This window comes from Carassius carassius, chromosome 7 (assembly GCF_963082965.1).
Source record: "Carassius carassius chromosome 7, fCarCar2.1, whole genome shotgun sequence".
NCBI lineage: Eukaryota > Metazoa > Chordata > Actinopteri > Cypriniformes > Cyprinidae > Carassius > Carassius carassius.
Window position 1 is genome coordinate 24,776,611 of NC_081761.1, and position 18,574 is coordinate 24,795,184.

At 37.4% G+C, this 18,574-nt stretch overlaps 1 protein-coding gene across 1 annotated transcript in view; it reads left to right on the plus strand.

Annotated features, from left to right (window-relative positions):
• The window catches only part of arhgap10 (Rho GTPase activating protein 10), a 69,448-nt gene that overhangs the window by 7,007 nt on the left and 43,867 nt on the right, over positions 1–18,574 (plus strand). Inside the window, exons 2-3 of the mRNA XM_059554282.1 lie at positions 16,378–16,473; positions 16,696–16,757. Coding sequence (XP_059410265.1) covers positions 16,378–16,473; positions 16,696–16,757 — 158 coding nt within the window. The remainder of the gene's footprint in view (positions 1–16,377; positions 16,474–16,695; positions 16,758–18,574) is intronic.

Sequence of the window (18,574 nt, forward strand, 5' to 3'; positions counted from 1 at the left end):
AAGGACTCAAAGGAATACTTTAGAGCTGAAACAACGAATCGATTTAATCGATTAAAATCGATTATTAAAATAGTTGTCAACTAATTTAGTCATCGATTCGTTGCTAAATAATTTATTTGCCGTAAGCGGCTTATTTCGTGCATATTTCAAATCTGCGGTGACCAAAGTGTGGCAGTAATGAGCCACCGGAGTATTTACTCAGCCAGTACAACAGGAGAAGTAGCGAATAGCCAATAGCTGGCCTCGTTTTATGTCACGTGCTTCCCGAACGGCGTCTCTGCAGCATTCAGCAGGATGTGGAAGTACTTTATTTTGAGCCTTCAAAAAAGAAGATTAACCTGTAAACTCTGCACTAGCCTACTGAACTGTTTAAGGGACCGTTCACATATCGTGTCTTTTGCGCGCTCATGTTCGTTATTTCCAATGTAGGCGCGCAGTATGCGCGCTCATAATGGAAGCGACGCGGTCGCGACGCACCCGTTTTTCCAGGCGCGTCCGCACCGCATCGAGTTGATCATAGCTGTATATGGATTCCCATTTTGAAATAAATTTAGTAGCAGAGCTACTGCAAGCGATTTTTAGAGCTGCAAATCCATTTATCCTTTGCTGAAATTTCCGCGTCTTCAAGGAGAGAGCACGTCATGGTTGCTTAGCAAAGGCAGACGCCTCAGGGGCGCTTCTGCACGAGCGCTTTGGAAAGGAGGAGAAAGCGGTGCGCACAGTCTATGCGTTTTCCACGCGTTTTTAGGCGCGATATGTGAACGGCCCCTAAGCCTTTTATTTGTGCAGATTCTCCAGTACAATGTTGTTTGCAAATGTTTAGTTGTAAAAGCTGATAACATTGCTTTTTAACAGTTAACATTTAAAGCTTTACAAACATGTTCTGTGATCAGTTTGTCGTTTACCAGTTCATAATTCAGTCGTGCAGCCTAATTATGACTGAATGAGAGAGGTAAATGTTTAAAGATATTTGAAATGCACTTTTATTTCTAACTATTCACTGCTGTTTTTCACACAGCAGGTTTTTTGTGTGTCCGTTTTTTCTGGACAACCTTCTGATGGATTTTACTTTAAATTGTGAGTTCCATTCAGGTTTCATGCCATTGGCACTTTATTCGAAGGATTGTTTACAATTTCACAGCATAAGCTATAAAGCTGTTTCCCAGTAAATAATAAAATACAACGCACTGCAATCTTATTCTGTTTTATCCTTATTCTTCGTGAAAATATGTTCTGAAAGATTCCTTAAGCTTTGTTCGGGATGTTAAACTACTTTAGGAGCTCTAAGGACTGCCATGGTGAAAACATTATTTGAAATCTCCTTGTGAAATTTGCTAGAGTATGGGTCAGTGTTTTGATTGCAGAAGAGTTTGACAAGGGATCACTAACACATAATAAAACAACTCCAGGTATATTTGTGATGAGGATATGACAATGCAAAATTATTAAAATCTCTTAAAAATCTATGCTGAATGATAAAGACCCTTTATTAATAATTTACTTTGGGGGAAAAATGGAAAAAACTAAAATATAAGTACATAAACCGATTAATCGATTAATCGTAAAAATAATCGACAGATTAATCGATTATCAAAATAATCGTTAGTTGCAGCCCTAGAATACTTAAATTAAAACAAAAATATATCCATTGTTTAATGATAAATCTGCCTGGGAGTATGCCAAAGATGCATAAAGTATGTTGTTGACAGATGTTTATTATTTAGGGTGGGCCGCATACGGACCACAAACACCTCTTGTGTGAAAGCACATTTAGTTAACACCTTTGGTTGGCCACTTACCGCGAGCACTGCAAATTAGACACGCTTCTAGATGACCTAAATGACCTCAACAGAACTCTCTTATCAGCAGTGGAGCATGCATCCTTCAGATAGACAACTGCTATTGTCATAATTCAGAATTATTAGTTAAGCATTTCAGTATAACGGCTGTTTCACATACTCCGTCTCCGGTGCGTATGCAGTCCGTGTGCGTTACGTATGTGGTGCAGAAGCAGCACGGACTCAATGTGCTTTCACAAAGGACACGTTTACAGTCCGCTGTTTAGGCCACAAACACAACATTTGTTCATTATTTAGATTTCAAATCATGTAAAAAAAAAAAAAAAAAAACTCAATAAATATAAACAGCGTATTGTTCATGCATTTGACTTCTAGGTTTGTATAATAAGCTGCTCAAGCAAGCGGCAAAACATTTAAACACAACATTTAGCCTACTTAGCTTGTTGGGATAACGCAAATATTAAACTTAAAACACCACTGACAGAAACAGTCGACTCTCGCCTCATGCCTTTTGCGTTTAAATCTTTATTACAAGCAATCCCACGGGTCTTAATGAATTTTGTTTTTCTGCTTCCATAAAAGTGCATATATTATGTTGCCTCGTTTGTCTAAAGGTGCTCTTTTTCTTGTTTTAAACCTAGCCAAAAACCCATGTGTTGCATGTGAAACACAGCAGGGTTTAATTAGTATACAATTATTGTGAAATTACTGAATTTCCGTGTCAATCCATGTTGATTTTTACAAATGACTTAAATTCAGCGTGTGCAGCACAGCAAAAATAGACTCGGTACGTAAACGATCGATGCACTGCTGCAGACGCTCCGCTCCTGGAACGCACTGATGGACCACGGCCGCGTGCAGTGTGAACGCTGGAATCCGTTAACATGGGTGCATAAAAAAAAAATACACAACGCATATGCACTGCAGAGGGAGTATGTGTGAAACAAGTGTAAGTGTTGGTCACTTTATTGGTTATTTATTTATTTAGTAACAATTGACATTTGATTGTTTTCTTAAGTTTGTTGGCAAGAAAATAACATAAGAATTTTGGCAAAACAGAGTAGAACACAAACAATTGGTCACCATGTTAGCAGAGTTTTACTTGGCATGCATGCATGCTTCAATTGACTTTTCACTGACATTTGACTTTCTAAAACAGGCAGTGTCCAGAGCATTCCTTAATGTTTTTTTGACTGGCTTTGTCCCAGTGGTTACTGCTTACTTGATTCTCTGCAGTGACCTAGGAACAGTTTACAGCAAAATTTTTGACACAGATGGGCATTAAAACATTAAACTTAAAAGAATGCCCTACACACCCTTTCATAAAGAGTTTCACAATAGACAGGAGCCTATCAAGTGACTTTCAGGTTTCATCTTAAGCAGAATTGGCCGTGTCCCCGAGGCAAATAACCAAGAAAGAGTCCAGTTCTTCCGCCTGTGCTTGTTTTTCTTGTGTTTTGAAATCAACCAAATCACTTTTTGTCTTTGTTTGCTGAAATTCATACTTGTTTGTTTGATAAATGGCATTGATAATAATGACCACTAAGCTTTTAATCTTTGTCTCTTCTTTAGTGCAATATTGATTGGCAGCAAAAGAAGCAGAACTTGTTTGTAAAGGAATAGTTAATAAAATTGCAATCAGATCTTTAAAACACAAATGAGACAATATATACTTAAAATAACCGATAAAGACATTGTACAAAAAAAATAGTACTCTAAGTATGAATCAAGCAGTTTAATCCAAGACTGATTAAGAGACTGATCTGAAGAGACGCGATCACTTTATGTAATGGACATTTTTATTTATATATATATATTTTTTAACATAGTGCACATTACACATGGTCAGTGGTAGCTCAACCATACTTGTTTGATGCACAAAAACAAACCTCACAGGTCCTTGTGCATCATGCAAGCACAACTGAGCTTTATCATATTTGCTGTACTCTATCTGTGTGTTGATCAATGTCTATGTGATTAAATCTGTCCATCATAAAAAGTGACTGTGTCTCTTCAGAAGACTTTCAGACATTTGTGCTCGAACATTCTCAAGAGTTTTGTTATGTAACAACAAGAATCCACAGTTTAATCTGGTAGTCTGCAGCTTAGTGTAACTGAAGCCTTGATGCCTAATTTTTCCACCTTTTGGAAGTCTGGGAGGATGCATTTGGCCATGGAATCCTTGATTCAGAGGGACGTGTGACAACCAGGCTGTCAGCTGCTGTGGAACAGGAATCCCTCAGTGGACGAGAAGGACTCAGAGGATGCGCTCCTGTTTTTGTCTGTTTCCTCTGCAGAGCAGCCAGTCTTTGTCACACAACCTTTTGACTTGTCCTTGTATCCTCCCCTCTCCCCAGAGGAGATGTGATCCTTGTTCGTCTATGTCCATAGGAAACAAATAGCGGGTTTTATATTCCACAGCCAATGGCACCTTTACAATAACTTTACAATATCTGCTGAAACGTTCAAATTGTTTCCACATTTCAGAACACTGGAGTCAAAAACCTGCACACTGATATCTTCAAAGCAAAGCAAATAGACAGTTTAGTCTTCGCTCTCTGCATGTCACGTTTTACGTTTTATAAGTCTGTGAGATGTTCTTAACTCTTGCCAAGGATTGAGATTGGCAACAGTCTCCCAGTAATCTCAATCCATTGTCTGCCAAACATCGTCATAATATTTAATTAAAATGGAATTAAAGTGGATATGAGATCATGGAAATTGAAGGTTTACTTTTTCAGGAGAAGAAATGAAAGGCAGAAATGAGCTTCATGTGTTGTGCACATGCTTCTTCTTTGCCTTGCAGAGAACACTAAGTTTTATTGTTGGTGTTTATGCAACCTCATCACCACAGGCCTTAGTCAGGTAGATGCTACATTTCATTTTATGCAATTAAAATTTTTCCATGTTTTGCAGAATATTTTGTTGGAAACATTTTTTGAAAGCCAGCGCTTAAATGTTTTGTTGACTGAATGACCAACTGTTATGTGTACACAACATTGAACAAACTGTATTTCCATCCAAAAATAAAACTTCTGTTACCCTCATGTTACCCTCCATAAGACTTTCCTTCATCTTCAAAACACAAATTAAGATATTTTTAATGAAACCTGTCCTGAGAGATTTCTGTCTTAAATTGTTTATATGCAAATAAAAATATCAGGTTCCATTTGATATCTTCATTTGTGTTCTAATAAAGTTTAGAACAACATGAGTGAAAATTGGTGTTTTCTTCATCTAATGTTGAAGGTTGGTTTGTGAGGCCAATTTATTTTTTTCTTTTGTTGAGTTATGCCTTCTCAGTTCACTTAGAACACTCGCCCAAACTCTCCTATCAGTTTGTTCTAATGAATTAACATGTTCTTCTACTAGCTTAGCAAAGACTAGATTTTTTCGCTCTCAAGTGAGTATTCAAGACCACAGACTTCTATCTCAGTTCAGCATGTAGACGTGTTTCAGGCCTGGAACGGCTGCAGTGGTATTCCATAGCAATGATCACATCTCTAACGCATTCGTGGAATTAATGCTGAAACTGAGCCCAGAGGGTTGAGGGTGATGTCATGTTCTGACAAAAAAATGTTGTGCTTAATAAACTTGGAGAGGTTTAAGCCAAAAGAGGCCTTAGGAGAGGAAAGGAAAGAAAGGGTGAGAGAGGGAAAGAAGAGCGGTCTGGAAAAGATCAGTGAGAGGAACAGGAAAAATTGGACAAAGAGATAAACACAGTCCTGCTCGTAATTTAGTTTGATGGTTAACTGTGCCCTCAGTGTCACAGCTGTAATATGACAAAGACAGACATTTTTAACATAGGACATTTTGTTGTTTGTAGTAAATAAAAAATAAATAAAATAAATTGGAATTGAAAAACAAATTAGACCGTTTCGAACCTGTAGTGGGCTATTTGACTGCATACTTCACATCTAAGGTTGCAAGACATAGGATGCTGCCATTTTGACATCAAAAGAAATTGTAAAATGAAATATATTTTGCCATGTCTGCCATTCATAATTGTTTTTTCTGAGCTTTTATTATTATTATTATTATTATTAGTAGTAGTAGTAGTAATAGTAGTAGTAGTAAGATTGCATTACAGTGCATTAATGTGTTTTATGGATCAAGGATACAAATCAGGAAATAGCACTACTGTTGTAACTTCTGCACACAGATAAATACACATTGACATTCTGTGTAACTGTGAACAAAGTCTTCAGATTGAGTTAAACTACCCAACTCTGTCCCATTCTTTAGTTATGCATAAAAAGAGTTAATATAATTGTACTTTAACCTGGGCCTCAAGTATTGGGCATTCTATGTATTTAAAGATAGGTTGTTTTCAGCCTGAACACGTTTCCTAACTCTCTCTCTCTCTCTCTCTCTCTCTCTCTCTCTCTCTCTCTCAAATGAGCTTTATTGGCATGACTGTGGAACAGCACAATGTTGCCAAAGTAATACACAGCGAACTAGTTATACTGGCATATAGATAGTAAAAAAACAAACCAAAAAAAAACCACGTATTCATGGGCATATTGTGTAACACACATACTGTACGCACAAAAACAAACAAACAAAAAACAATAGCAAATACAAGGTAAATATTTACAGAGAGCAATGATAAAGAAAAAGGGGGTTTAGCCTTTGTCCCTCATAATGTGGCAGGAGGATAAATACTGCGCTGCTAGGTGGATATACTTTTCTTTCTCTCCCAAAATATAACAGAGCCTGTCTATGTGGCACAATTTGAACTATTTGGTAGAATGTCTCTAATGTTTATATTTACTGTAGTGTGCTCGTCCTCTGAGTCCCACTGCTCTCTGGCTCTCCAGTTCTGTTTGTTTCAGCCTCCACACACAGACTGTGCTCACTCAGACGATACTTCGTCTCTCACTCTCACTATTTTTTTATTTTATTTGTATTTTTTTTTTTTACTTTTTACTATATTAATGGTTTTTCTTCTGTCAGTTAATGCATTATTATATTAATTCTACTTTGTAAATCGTTAATGCTTGGGAATTAGCTACTCTGTGTATATACTATCTACACAAGCTCATATTATCAAATATCATTCATATCATTAAAAGTAGACGGTGTTAACAGTGGTTTTACCGGTGTGAAGCCGCAACACCATTATGTCATTTGCCCACCGCGGCACCACCCCCACTATTGTTTTTATTTTTCATAGTAATAAAAATCATTAAGTTCAGTTAGAGAACGGACACTACAGTTAAAAGTGCAGCGCACCGACAGTCACATGAGGAGAAGCTGACAAGAAGAGTGAGGTGAGACCAGACAAGACGCTAGCAGAAGAGTTTCAAAACGACATGCACAAACGTCTGTTTTAAAAATATTTTGGATTTTGAAAAGCCTGTTGACTTCTGCCGTTTATCTAAGGTGATACTGTAAGTTTTTAAACATTAATTTCTTGTTTATTTGGTTCCCCAGTGTTTGTGGATTTTTATTTATTTAAACTGTGTATAAATACATCCAAGTATACAGTGTCTCCCAACTTTCTTTTTCATTTTGCTAATAACATACGTTTATTTTGTTATTTATTTGGTTTCACAATGTTTACTGATCTTCAGTTTTGTATACCTAAACTTGGTGTAAGTTATTTGTTATTTTATATATATAGCATGGTGTATTTTTATTCATTTTGTTAATAAAAGTTGTATGTTCTGCGTTGTATTCGGTTGCTTTAATTGAATTCAAGCAATTGACGCTGAATTGTCGCTAATTTAAAAGGGAAAATAAAATGTGCACCGCGCTTTTAAGCTATATAAAAGTGAAGTAATGTGATGAAAAAAGGAAAAACTCAAACAAACTAAAGCCACGGTCACATTACCCTTTTTCTTCCATTGACTTTCATGCATAGTACGCATGTGAATGCGTCAGACAGGAAACTCAGTCCCGTGCAAAAAAGTTTTTGCATTTCGCTGCATTCCAAAGTTAAAACTTGGTGAACTCTGGCTTGTGAATTCGCATCACGTGACACCGTGTGACCAACGGCAGATCAATATGTCACAGCATGACCTCCTATCTGAATAAAAAGAATATAAATCTAAAACCGCAGTTCTGGAGGAAGGCGGAGTAGATTGTATGTTTTTACATTTTAGGTGTGTTATTGTTGTTTGTGTTGAATTTAAGTTTTTAAAAAGACGCTGCAGAGCATGATGTCATATCACGACCATTTCAAGTGTAGTGTGACCGTGGCTTAAAAACAAACAACTTTGATACCAAATTGTCCCTAATTTGAAATTGAAAGTAAAGCAAGGTTTTACAAGCTATTACAAAACAGAAGGAAAAGAGGGAAAACTACCCCCCTCCCCACCCACGGTATTGTCACGCATTGATTAACTGGTGGGAAAATTTCCTCACCATCACAACCCTAATTCAAATATTACTCAGAACCATTGTTCAGAAATCAAGTATTGTTTAAAAGAAAGAGAACAATTTGAGTGACATTTTGAGACTGTGTTTACCTGAAGAACAAGTCGTGTGCCTTGACTTTATTAGTTCAGAATGGACTTGACCTGAACCTTCCAATAAACCCATCACTATTGCCACTGTGGGCGGCAGTGGCTCAGTGGTTCATGTAGGTTGTCTACAAACTGGAAGGTTGGTGGTTCAATCCCCGGCTCCACCTGACCAAGTGTCGAGGTGTCCTTGAGCAAGACACCTAACCCCAGCTGCTCCCGACGAGCTGGATGACGCCTTGAATGGCTGGCACCGCAGTCGGTGTATGATTGAGTGAGTGAATGGGTAAATGTGAGGTAGAGATCGACCATATGGGTTTTTCTATAGCCGATGACGATGTTTAGAGTTCAGGGTCAGCCGATGGCCGATATGTGCTGCCGATTTTTAGGGCCGATATCTTGAAGTTTTCCCCTTCATTTACATGCTAAAATGTCACACTAATAATAAGTGGATGCACAACATTTCTAAACTTATCATCATTTATTGAGCACAGACGGAAGTCAATCAGAAAGTCAATCATTTACAAAAAAGTTTTAAAGTATTTATCAAGCAGAATTTTTCAAGTTTGTTGGAACATAAATGTAAACTTAAATATACATTTAAATAAAATAAATAAAATGTTATAAATAAAAACCAATGAAACTGAAAAATAAAAAAAATAAAATATATAAAAAAATAATAATAGTAGCCTAGTGCTGCAAACACACTAGCAACCAGCAACATTTGTGTTTGGTATAAATGACACAGAACATCTAAAGTGCATTCTAATTTCAAACTTACATCGCAGTCTGTTCATTATTAAAATAAAGTACAGTCAACCAAACATATAAAAGGTTACACTGGTCAGTTTAAATAGACCGCAGTATACCGGTCCACTCTGCTGTTATGTCAAGGACGTTTTTGCTCATGTGTAGAGGATGATCTTTTCCGTCTAGTTTACATATAAAAAAAAAAATATATATATATATATATTATAGTTTGAAATTCAGATACATTGCGAATGTGGAAACATCTGGATATGCGCAGAACGAGACCTGAGCAATAACCTCCAAATACATCTAGTCAAACCCGCGCTCGCTCGTCCTCTTATGCACGCAAGCATACACGCACTCATGCGTCGCGATCTAATGCTCTGTAAATGCAGGATTTTTTTTAAACAAATAGGCCTAGCGGAACGCAAAAAATTCTAAATCGAATATTTTGCAGAACAGGATCAAACAAAAAAAGTACTGGTCATAATACTTGCATAACATTTTTGATGTGAAAAAGCCGTTCACTGACTGCGCAGCACAGCCACAAGCGCCACAGTTACGTTTGGGATCATTTTATTTTTAATACTATAGTGTCATATGAAAACATTGCAATTGCGTTTTAAAATACAACAACGAGCACCACGATACCATTTAAAGAGGCTCATTCATCTGTCTCCTTGACGGGAAACAGTCAACAACATGATCTAAAACGTATGGCGCACTTTCTTCATTTTATCAAATGATCATAATCACATCTATTAATTTTACAGTCCTGCTACTAGCATTTTATTCAGACTAAAACCCCTTTAATTCGGGTGAGAAAGCTTTTTTTCCAAGTGGCTTTGCACATAATAATAATAATAATACCGCTGCAGGCGCATTTTGCAGTATTAAGGTTATTAATTGATCGTTAATTTAAACGTCGATCGATCATGGAAATGATCGAATATTGACATCCCTAAATGCAAATGAGTTGGATGGAAACCTGGCTATTGTCTGCATCAAACCATGCTTCTGAACAAATGTGATTCATGGTTCTGGGCAGCTCCAGGACAGCTGTCTCTCCGAGCACGGTGCTGTCTGTGAGCAGGGCGGAGTAACGTAGCCCTCAATCATGCTGCAGTGTTTGTAAGAGCTGACAACTTCTCCACCCCATTTACAGAGTGAGATTCTCTGACTACCTTTAACTCCCAAGGACTGTTGTTGAATCTTCCAAAAGTTTTGGCTTGGGGTCCTTCACATGCGCAGCAGCACTTTCCACTGCAACAATAACATGGGGCTGCCCGCCGACGTGCCTGACTTTAAATCGGCGCTACAAAACACGGATATCGGCCGATGCCGATATATTAAAAAATGACAAATATCGGCCCAATATATCGGTCGACCTCTAATGGGAGGCAACTTGTAAAGCGCTTTGGATGGCCATGGGGTCTGTTGAAAGCACTATATAAATGCAGTCCATTTACCATTTACAAAGCCATCTCCATCTGTTCATTTTTACCATCATACACATCCCATTGCATATTTTTGTTACAGAAGGTCTTCCTCCTTGAGACTTCGGCGCTCTTTTAACTTGCACTCACAGTTTAGTCTGATAAAGGTCTCAGTCGCTTTGTGTACTTTTTTGCAGATAGAAGAGAGAAAACTGAAACTCAATTATTATAGTAATAGATGACTGTGTCTGTAAAACTGCAGAGATGGGCCTCTTGGCCATTTCCAGGATTTCTCCCAGCATGCCTTAAAAGGACTTGGTTGAGAGCACTGGGGAATGTCTGTGCGGAAAACACTGAGATTGCACTGGTATTTATTCAGTCCCATTATTAATATTAATCTTATTGGAGTTTCATTCTCATGGCCAACTGGTGATTCTTATCTGTTTTGAGCAGGTGCTAATGATGTACATTCAGCTGAATGCTTTAAGCAGTCAAAGCAAAACTACTTTGATTTATTGATTTATTAGGATATCAGCTGTGGAGTATTTATATGTTTATAAATATGCTAAATTCACAAAGACAGTAAGTCAACACTACACAGATTAAATCTGCTTTGTATGTGCTGATTTTTAGGAACGTCATCATAAGGAATGAGCTGGCTTTATCTAGCTTGGCTTTTTCGCCTCAAGGAAGAAGAGTCTGTGATCGGTCGATCTGCATTTTTCACCCCTCCCCCCAAAAAATTACTTCAGGATACATCAAGGCTACATTCATTAGCTTGTTACACAATGCACAGCCTTTTGTTGTGTTTTATGTAAACTAAACTAATACTTTTAGAGAGCGGTCTACACAATAATGCATTCCCTTGTGTGTCTGATAAAAAAAGAATCACCTTGGGTGTCAAATCTTTAGAGCACCTTCTGGCTTCAGACTTGTTCTGCTTCTGCTACAGGTACTGATTCTCCTGTTGCCTCTGCTGGTAATAAGTGTGTTCCACTGTGTATTTTTTGCTGTTCACATCATACTACTAGCATATCTATATAGGTGGCAGCCAATGAATGTGATTCTATTTGACATTTGATGAAACACCATGGGTGTAACTTCATTTCAACATGGCAAAACACATTGACGGGATGACCCGCACAGCATATAATTAACACTTTTTTACCCTGAAGTATTACAATTACAGTCTTCAGCTTATGTGAGTGTAAACCATACAACCAATTCTTAACAAAAACACAGTTAATTTCCAAATTTGAAAACTTTATATATATAAAAAATGAGCAATTGATAAGAACTCTTCTTCACAACCAGGCTATTTTGTTGGCATTGGGAAAAGAAAAGTGACCTAAGCAGCCTATGTCTTCCCTTAAATCTCCATAAATACAGTACTGATTACTAATTATATGAACATGCTGTAGGCTAGTTGGTTTATAGGTACGCTGAGCATTGATTCTCTGTGACCCCATGAGCTAAACACACATGTGGGTCTAATCAGGACGTCACTGTGAGTGACATCACTTCCCCATTTGAAGTTTCTGTTTTATATTCAGTACGTGACTCAGTGGGGGATTTTCTTAGTAAATTAAAACCATACTGCTCAGAAAATCTTAATTCTTAATTCAAAAAAGGAAGCCTTCTATGTGTTATTGAAATATGAATCGGTGAGATTTCAGTTTGAAAATAAATCCGTTGTTCATATCACGATGTCTCTTCACTAGGGTCTGTTCCCATGCAAGGGCTGTGCGTGAACTGAAATGACTGAATTACTGAAATTCTCTTTCCCAGGCACAAACACACAAAGGTATTTCAGACTGCCCATGCCATTACTGTAAATTGCTTGTGATAATAAGCATTTGCTTAATGACAAGTTGGCAAGTGTTTTCTTAGCATGCATTACTCATTGGTTCACAGTGCATATGAATGATTGCAGTGATTAAGACTAAGGAAGGGTGTGTTTCTACAGTCCAAAGGCAGTTCGGCTGCTGAAGTGTGTGCATCTTTATTTCTTGGGCACTGTCTTTTGGTCATACTGTAAACTCCTTTAAACTTATTAAATGCCTTCAGAGTAAAATGTTTCAGAGGAGTCTTAGTCTCGTCACATTGACTGTACAGATGTTTTAAAAACGTGGTTTCCTGTGATAAGCAATACATTTTCCTGCTTTTTTCTCAGTGATCTAAAGATGAACCAAGATAAACCACTAAATCATCATTAATTGGGAATTCTTGAAGCACTGATTTGCTTTGGAAGTTTGGAGGGAATGTGGCTGAAGGGGTCTTAGGATATACAATCAGAAAGGTTATCTGTTATTGTTAGGGGAAAACCAAGAAGGCGTGTGGACAGCATGCACACACAGAGGTTCAGCCCACTGACAGTCCCTAAAAATTCCCTGGTCGATCCGAGGGAATTCCTTCAACAGTGAAGCATTCAGAAAACACAAACCAAAAACAACACGCCCTGGAAACACTGATTCTAAGGTCAAACTCTCAGAACGGCCAAACCCTGGTGCTGACCCAAGCAAAATATTTAGTCAAATTTATGTCAGAGGAGTTTTCTGTACCAAAAATACACCATAGCTTTGATAACAAATATATTACGTAGACCTTAAAATGTTTGCAAAAAGCCGCTCGTTCCAGGAAACTGACATCTCTGTCGTGTCAACCTATATATTACGGAGTTGGTAAATACGGGTTTGGTGCCTTATTGTCAAAACAGAGGCACTGGCAGAGATGCGTATTTTAGTTTAAAACACAGAGGCCTGTATTTAAAGTGACATTATGTTTTCAAATGAGAGTAAAGACACACTGCTGATAAATGAAACTACGAGGCTTGCTGCACCAGTGACTTTAAAACCAAAGACACCCTTTCAAGGAATAATTATTCTAAAAAAGAAAATGGTCATAATTTACGTAATGTTTATAGTCTTACTGTAAATGCTGCTCTATAGCCATATCACACACACACACAAATGTCTAACCACAAAAACTGACTATTTCACAAGACATCACCGATGTTTCCAAGTTCCTTAACATTGGAAACATTGGACTAATTAATATCTTGACTAATAACTGCATTTAAGGACACAAAGCTTTCTTTCTGTACTCAAATTTAGACTTACTGCTGCCAAAACATGACAAACACACACACACACACACACACACACACAAGACACTGTCTCAGGCTAAATTGTGTAATACTCATTTTACTCACATGCATCTCTTTACAATACACACCTCTCACTGTTTTGTAATTTGTGTACCGTTTGATCTGTCTTGCATGGCTGCACACAGCATGGGAGGAACTCATCAGAATGTGTGGGTTTATCAAGTTTGAGCAATTCAACGTGTCGCACCAATGAGTGAGCAGCAGATCTCAATGCCATGAGTCAGGTCTCTGACTGTCCTATCTGTGCCTGCACTCTGCTGGGTCAGCGTTGTTGTTTAGGGTCCAGAGCATACCGGATAGACCACTTCTCAAGTTTCTAAACGTGTTTGTCAGCTGACGTTGCTTAGCTATAGAAGATTTGAAGATTGGTGTATTCATTTCCATAGTCTTTAAATGTACTTGTTCAGGTCATACATTATCGAGGGTCAAATTATCATTCTGCAGCTGAACCCCATGGCAGTTTTTATAATAGTTATACAGTTAAGCCAACTGGCTACAAACTCACACATACAAATCTTATTTTTAATCTTATTTGGTTATTGACTAGTGTTCAATTTTGGATCCTAGAAATCTGGCTGGTTAAAGAGGTTTTGTCAAAATTATAACAGGCTCAATATTACAAAATAGTAAAATAGTTATTAATAGTAAAATAGTATGTGTGATGTTTATCATTTTACAAGTATATATATATATATATATAATGTATGTATGTATGTATATGTATGTATGTATGTATGTATATATGTGTGTGTATATATATATATATATATGTATGTATGTATGTGTGTGTGTATATATATATATATACAAATTATTATTATTATTATTATTTTTTTTTTTTTTTACCAAAATCTGACAAGTGGCTGCACAAAGAGCTACCAGGGATTTTTTTTTTTTTTTTTTTTTTGCAAGCCCTGATATGTAGAGTTGTATAAAAATGATAATTTATATTGACGTATATATTTATAATGTCAAAAACATTTTAGATTTATGATTTCCTTTGAGCCACAGTCTGATCTGCTTACATTCTTCTTGGCACATTTAGTTTTGGATTTCACTATGTATTGCATGTTGTAACATGTGGCAACTTCTACAGCCACGTCTTCATGTTTACAGAATGATGCCTACCTCACACAAATGTGGAAGAAAGGAAAGAATACAGTTTCCTGTCACTTCTATTTTGAGTCTTTTTGAAGGATCAGAAGCTCAACAAACAATGAGTTGATTTAATTCAGTGCCCACTGGCTGCCATTTGCCCTTCCTAACACCCACTAGAATTAGCTGTTTAGCCTCCTCTGTGTACAGTAAATGTGATATCAGAGACATCGTAGGACAGATGTTATTTTTACAGATGTGTGGACGGCTGCGGTTTAAGAGTTAGGGGGGCTCAAGCCCCTGCCCCTTTAAACCCCAATACTAATACTGTCTATGTGCCCCCATATCATGATTTCTACTGAGGGTTAAACACCGACGTAGTAAGCAGGAGAAGATGTGATGAGTAATCTGGTGCCAGCTCATTTCACACTGACAGGCTCAGCTGTCGATGTTTACAACACTGCAGTGCTGGATACCGCTCATAGTGTTCGCCCTAAAATATCCCAGCACTCTGTCCCACGGACCACAGTAGAGTTCACTTATATCGGGATCATCCTTTGGGAATCCACAGACTGAAATCTGCTCCATCTGATTCAAAAATCCACTCCCAGCCTCATGTTCCAGGCAAAGTCCCTCATCTTTTTTTTCGTTGGGCTTTCCAGATTGAGGGGAAATTCTTGATATCTATCAACACCTGCTCCTTCAGATTGATCTTGGCAACATAAGAGTCCTGCAGGATGTTTGCAGAGCATAACTTTCATTATGACCAAGACCAACTCCTATATATGAATGGGTGGTATTGTTAAGCTTTTCTTTGGGAATGCTTTTCTGTGCTCCTGAATAGAGGACAATGTCTTCCAAATATTTCCAGTAAGATTCAACAAAAGGATTGTGTTTGTCTTTAATGTTTAAGGTCACGTCACCGCTTGAACAGTCCAATCCAATCTTCACCGATCCTTCAGAAATCATTGGTGACTGTGGCAGATTTTCACCACCACAGTGTTAATATACCAACTACCATCAGTGGTGCGGTGTTATATATATATATATATATATATATATATATATATATTACCGCTGTATTATGGACAGTTTGGAGAAAGCCTCACCAATACAAACCTGAGCAGCCGGGCATTTGCGATCACGGGAACTTGAATACACTACGACAGCAGTTGGGTGAAATGAATGGAGATGGCTCCAGATCGGCGATGTATAATTAGGTTTTCAAAAAGGTCCATTGCTTAACATGAAATCAATTTGCTGAATGCAGAATAACTTGTGTTTTCCTGCGCTCAAATCTAAAGCATGATCTAAAGGAAACTCTGTATGGTGTTTGAGGTCATCTGTGAATTAGCATAGACTTATAATCTAAATAAAACAACAACTGTTACTTTTATTACACTTGTATAAAAATGAACGCTACCGCCAGTGGCAATAGATCACTGTGGTGATGCGGTTGTCACTGGGACCGTCACAGCCCTAAAATAAATAAACAAACAAACTGACCCCAAAACTTTTGAACGCCAGTTTAGGTTAATATGTGACTGTGGCACACATTTCTGAATTACAATAATGGAAACACTTAAACAGCCACAAATAAAGCAATTCCTCATTTGCTTTTGGATTTAAAATGTTTAACTCTCTGATTTGTCTCTGATTTACAGAGCTTTCATTGGCCCAGAAGAAGTTTGCTCAGTGCCTGGGCGAGTTCAAATTTGAATACATCGGCGATGCCAAAACTGATGATGAGAAGTGCATTGGTGAGTTTATATTTTTTTTCTTGCATATTTTCATCTGCGTACATGCATACATTTGCCTTTATTTTAATACTTGGCTACTACTGTGACGTGGGTGAGATTTGGCCGTATGAACTGTTGGTGATTCATCTGTTTGTTTCAGACAGGTGGCTCACATGCTGAGAAATATGTAAATAATCATGCATAGATAAACTTTGCTCATTGTCTGCATGTGTGCCATTTCAGATGAATCATTGCAAGAATTCTCCTCCTTTCTTAGAAACTTGGAAGACCAAAGAGATCTGATGGTGAGCACAACCAGTTGAGACTTGCATTAAAAACATAATCTGTTTTAAATTTCAATAAAATTCTTGCCGGCTTAAAAATAAATAATAAATAAATAAATAAATATATACACACACACACACACACACACACACACATACAAACATGTATTTATTCATTTATTTTTAATATACAATACTGTATATATATATATATATATATATATATATATATATATATATATATATATATATATATATATATACTAGCCCACTAGTATTTTCACCATCAAAAAATGGTTATAAGTCAGTTATTTCTATCTTTTGCTGTAGTGTGTCAGTAGTAAATATTAGTTTACATTTCCAAACATAATTTTTGCCATTACTTGTAATAATCCAGTGAGATTTATGTTTGCACAAGGAGTCTTACAACAGCCAGTGCCCCACACAGAGATCTGATCTCACCATCATCAGTCTGTCTGGAATAACATGAAGAAACATAACAAACTAAATCCAGAAAAACTGTGGCAATGTCTACAAGACACTTCAAGAAACCTATCTGCAAAGCTACCTGAAAAACAATGCGCAAGTGCACCTAGGACAAAAGTTTTTGTGAACGCATAGTGGTGTCACACCAAATGTTGATTTAATTTAGTTAAGTTAATAGAAGTTAATTAATAACATCTATTTATGGCATTATTTTTGATGGCATCCTCACTATACAGCATTTTTACACAAGTGCCTAAAACTTGGCACAGTACTGTAGCTTTGCAGCTTTCCTGAAGACGTTTTATATATATATATATATATATATATATATATATATATATATATATATATATATATATATATACACACACACACAGTACAGACCAAAAGTTTGGACACACCTTCTCATTCAAAGAGTTTTCTTTATTTTCATGACTATGAAAATTGTAGATTCACACTGAAGGCATCAAAACTGAATTAACACATGTGGAATTATATACATAACAACTGAAAATATGTCATATTGTAGGTTCTTCAAAGTAGCCACCTTTTGCTTTGATTACTGCTTTGCACACTCTTGGCATTCTCTTGATGAGCTTCAAGAGGTAGTCACCTGAAATGGTTTTCACTTCACAGGTGTGCCCTGTCAGGTTTAATAAGTGTGATTTCTTGCCTTATAAATGGGGTTGGGACCATCAGTTGTGTTGTGCAGAAGTCAGGTGGATACACAGCTGATAGTCCTACTGAATAGACTGTTAGAATTTGTATTATGGCAAGAAAAAAGTGGCTAAGTACAGGAAAACGAGTGGCCATCATTACTTTAAGAAATTAAGGTCAGTCAGTCCGAAAAATTGGGAAAACTTTGAAAGTGTCCCCAAGTGCAGTCATAAAAACCATCAAGCGCTACAAAGAAACTGTCTCACATGCGGACCGCTCCAGGAAAGGAAGACCAAGAGTCACCTCTGCTTCGGAGGATAAGTTCATCCGAGTCACCAGCCTCAGAAATCGCAGGTTAACAGCAGCTCAGATTAGAGACCAGGTCAATGGCACACGGAGTTCTAGCAGCAGACACATCTCTAGAACAACTGTTAAGAGGAGACCGTGTGAATTAGGCCTTCGTGGTAGAATATCTGCTAGGAAACCACTGCTAAAGAAAGGCAACAAGCAGAAGAGACTTGTTTGGGCTAAAGAACACAAGGAATGTACATTAGACCAGTGGAAATCTGTGCTTTGGTCTGATGAGTCCAAATTTGAGATCTTTGGTTCCAACCACCGTGTCTTTGTGCGACACAGAAAAGGTGAACGGATGGACTCTACATGCCTGGTTCCCACCGTGAAGCATGGAGGAGGAG